Here is a 1,213-nt window from a genome sequence, read left to right as displayed (position 1 = left end):
GTGATAAAGCTCTTCACATAAAAATCTCTATGATATGTCAGCTTAGAATAAGACATAATTATTTGTCCAATATTTAGATAAAAGTGATGTGTGGTAATGAATAAAAACTGAGTTTGAGAGTAAAGTTTGCTAAACTAAATATTATCTAGGTTTCTGTCAAACACAGACTTGGGTATAGGCACATCTCTTAAACACCCCTTATTGGGTGTTGTCATTATAGACATGCCTGAACTGGCTAAGTCTGCTCCTGCCCCTAAAAAGGGCTCTAAAAAATCTGTGACCAAGGCCCAGAAGAAGGACGGGAAGAAGTGCAAGCACAGCCGCAAGGAGAGCTACTCCGTGTACGTGTACAAGGTGCTGAAGCAAGTCCATCCGGACACCAGCATCTCATCCAAGGCCATTGGAATCATGAACTCCTTCATCAATGACATTTTCCAGCACATCACTGGCGAGGCATTGCGCCTGGTGCATTACAACAAGCGCTCAACTGTCACATCCAGGGAGATCCAGACCGCCGTGCGCTTGCTTCTACCTGGGGAGCTGGTCAAGCACACCGTGTCCAAGGGCACTAAGGCTGTCACCAAGTATACCAGCTCCAAGTAAATATAATATGCCTAGCCACTGTTAATGAAGAAGGCAATGGCACCCCACTCCAGTACTCTTGCCTGGAAAATCCCATGGACGGAGGAGCCTGGTAGGCTGCAGTCCATGGGGTCGCTAAGAGTCAGAAACGACTTCACTTTCACTTTCACTTATACACACAATCAACCTTATAGCCAGATTTATCAGCTAAACTAAGCAGCACATTATGAAAAACCACTGATTTTAAAAGAAATAAGGTAAAACTCAATTTCTTATTAACAGTGCAGAAAATGAATATTTTTAGAGAGAAAAATTAAAATTTTATCTCAAGGATACAATATTAGAGAAAACTTCTGCTGTTACAAATTTAAATTACCTTTTCTAATTTCTATTTTCAGCTCTGATATATAAAGAGTTTGGAAATCATCATATGCATCCTTAAAAGCAACATAAAGGTAGGAAAACTGAAAATTAATGACTATCTGGATCTATTGGATAACTGAGGTCACAGGATGAAAAAGCACACAATCAGAAAACAACACCCAAAATTTAGAGAGACAAGTACATACAGAAATATGCAGCAATAGAAATAGGTTTACTTGTAATAGAAACCTCTAGATACATAAAATAA

At 39.3% G+C, this 1,213-nt stretch overlaps 1 protein-coding gene across 1 annotated transcript; it reads left to right on the top strand.

The window, feature by feature from the left end:
• Positions 1-222: 222 nt before the first annotated feature.
• LOC102284155 (histone H2B type 1-L) lies at positions 223-603 on the top strand. The gene has a single exon (XM_005899505.3). It carries the CDS (start codon positions 223-225, stop codon positions 601-603), a length of 381 nt encoding a protein of 126 aa, XP_005899567.3.
• Positions 604-1,213: the final 610 nt, after the last annotated feature.

Source organism: Bos mutus, chromosome 15 (genome assembly GCF_027580195.1).
Source record: "Bos mutus isolate GX-2022 chromosome 15, NWIPB_WYAK_1.1, whole genome shotgun sequence".
Lineage (NCBI taxonomy): Eukaryota > Metazoa > Chordata > Mammalia > Artiodactyla > Bovidae > Bos > Bos mutus.
The sequence above is the reverse complement of the archived record's forward strand: the minus strand, read 5'-3'. Positions and strand labels throughout refer to the sequence as shown.

Bases quoted from the DNA above. Each gene is read 5' to 3' on its own strand.
- LOC102284155 (XM_005899505.3), top strand. From the start codon at position 223: ATGCCTGAACTGGCTAAGTCTGCTCCTGCCCCTAAAAAGGGCTCTAAA.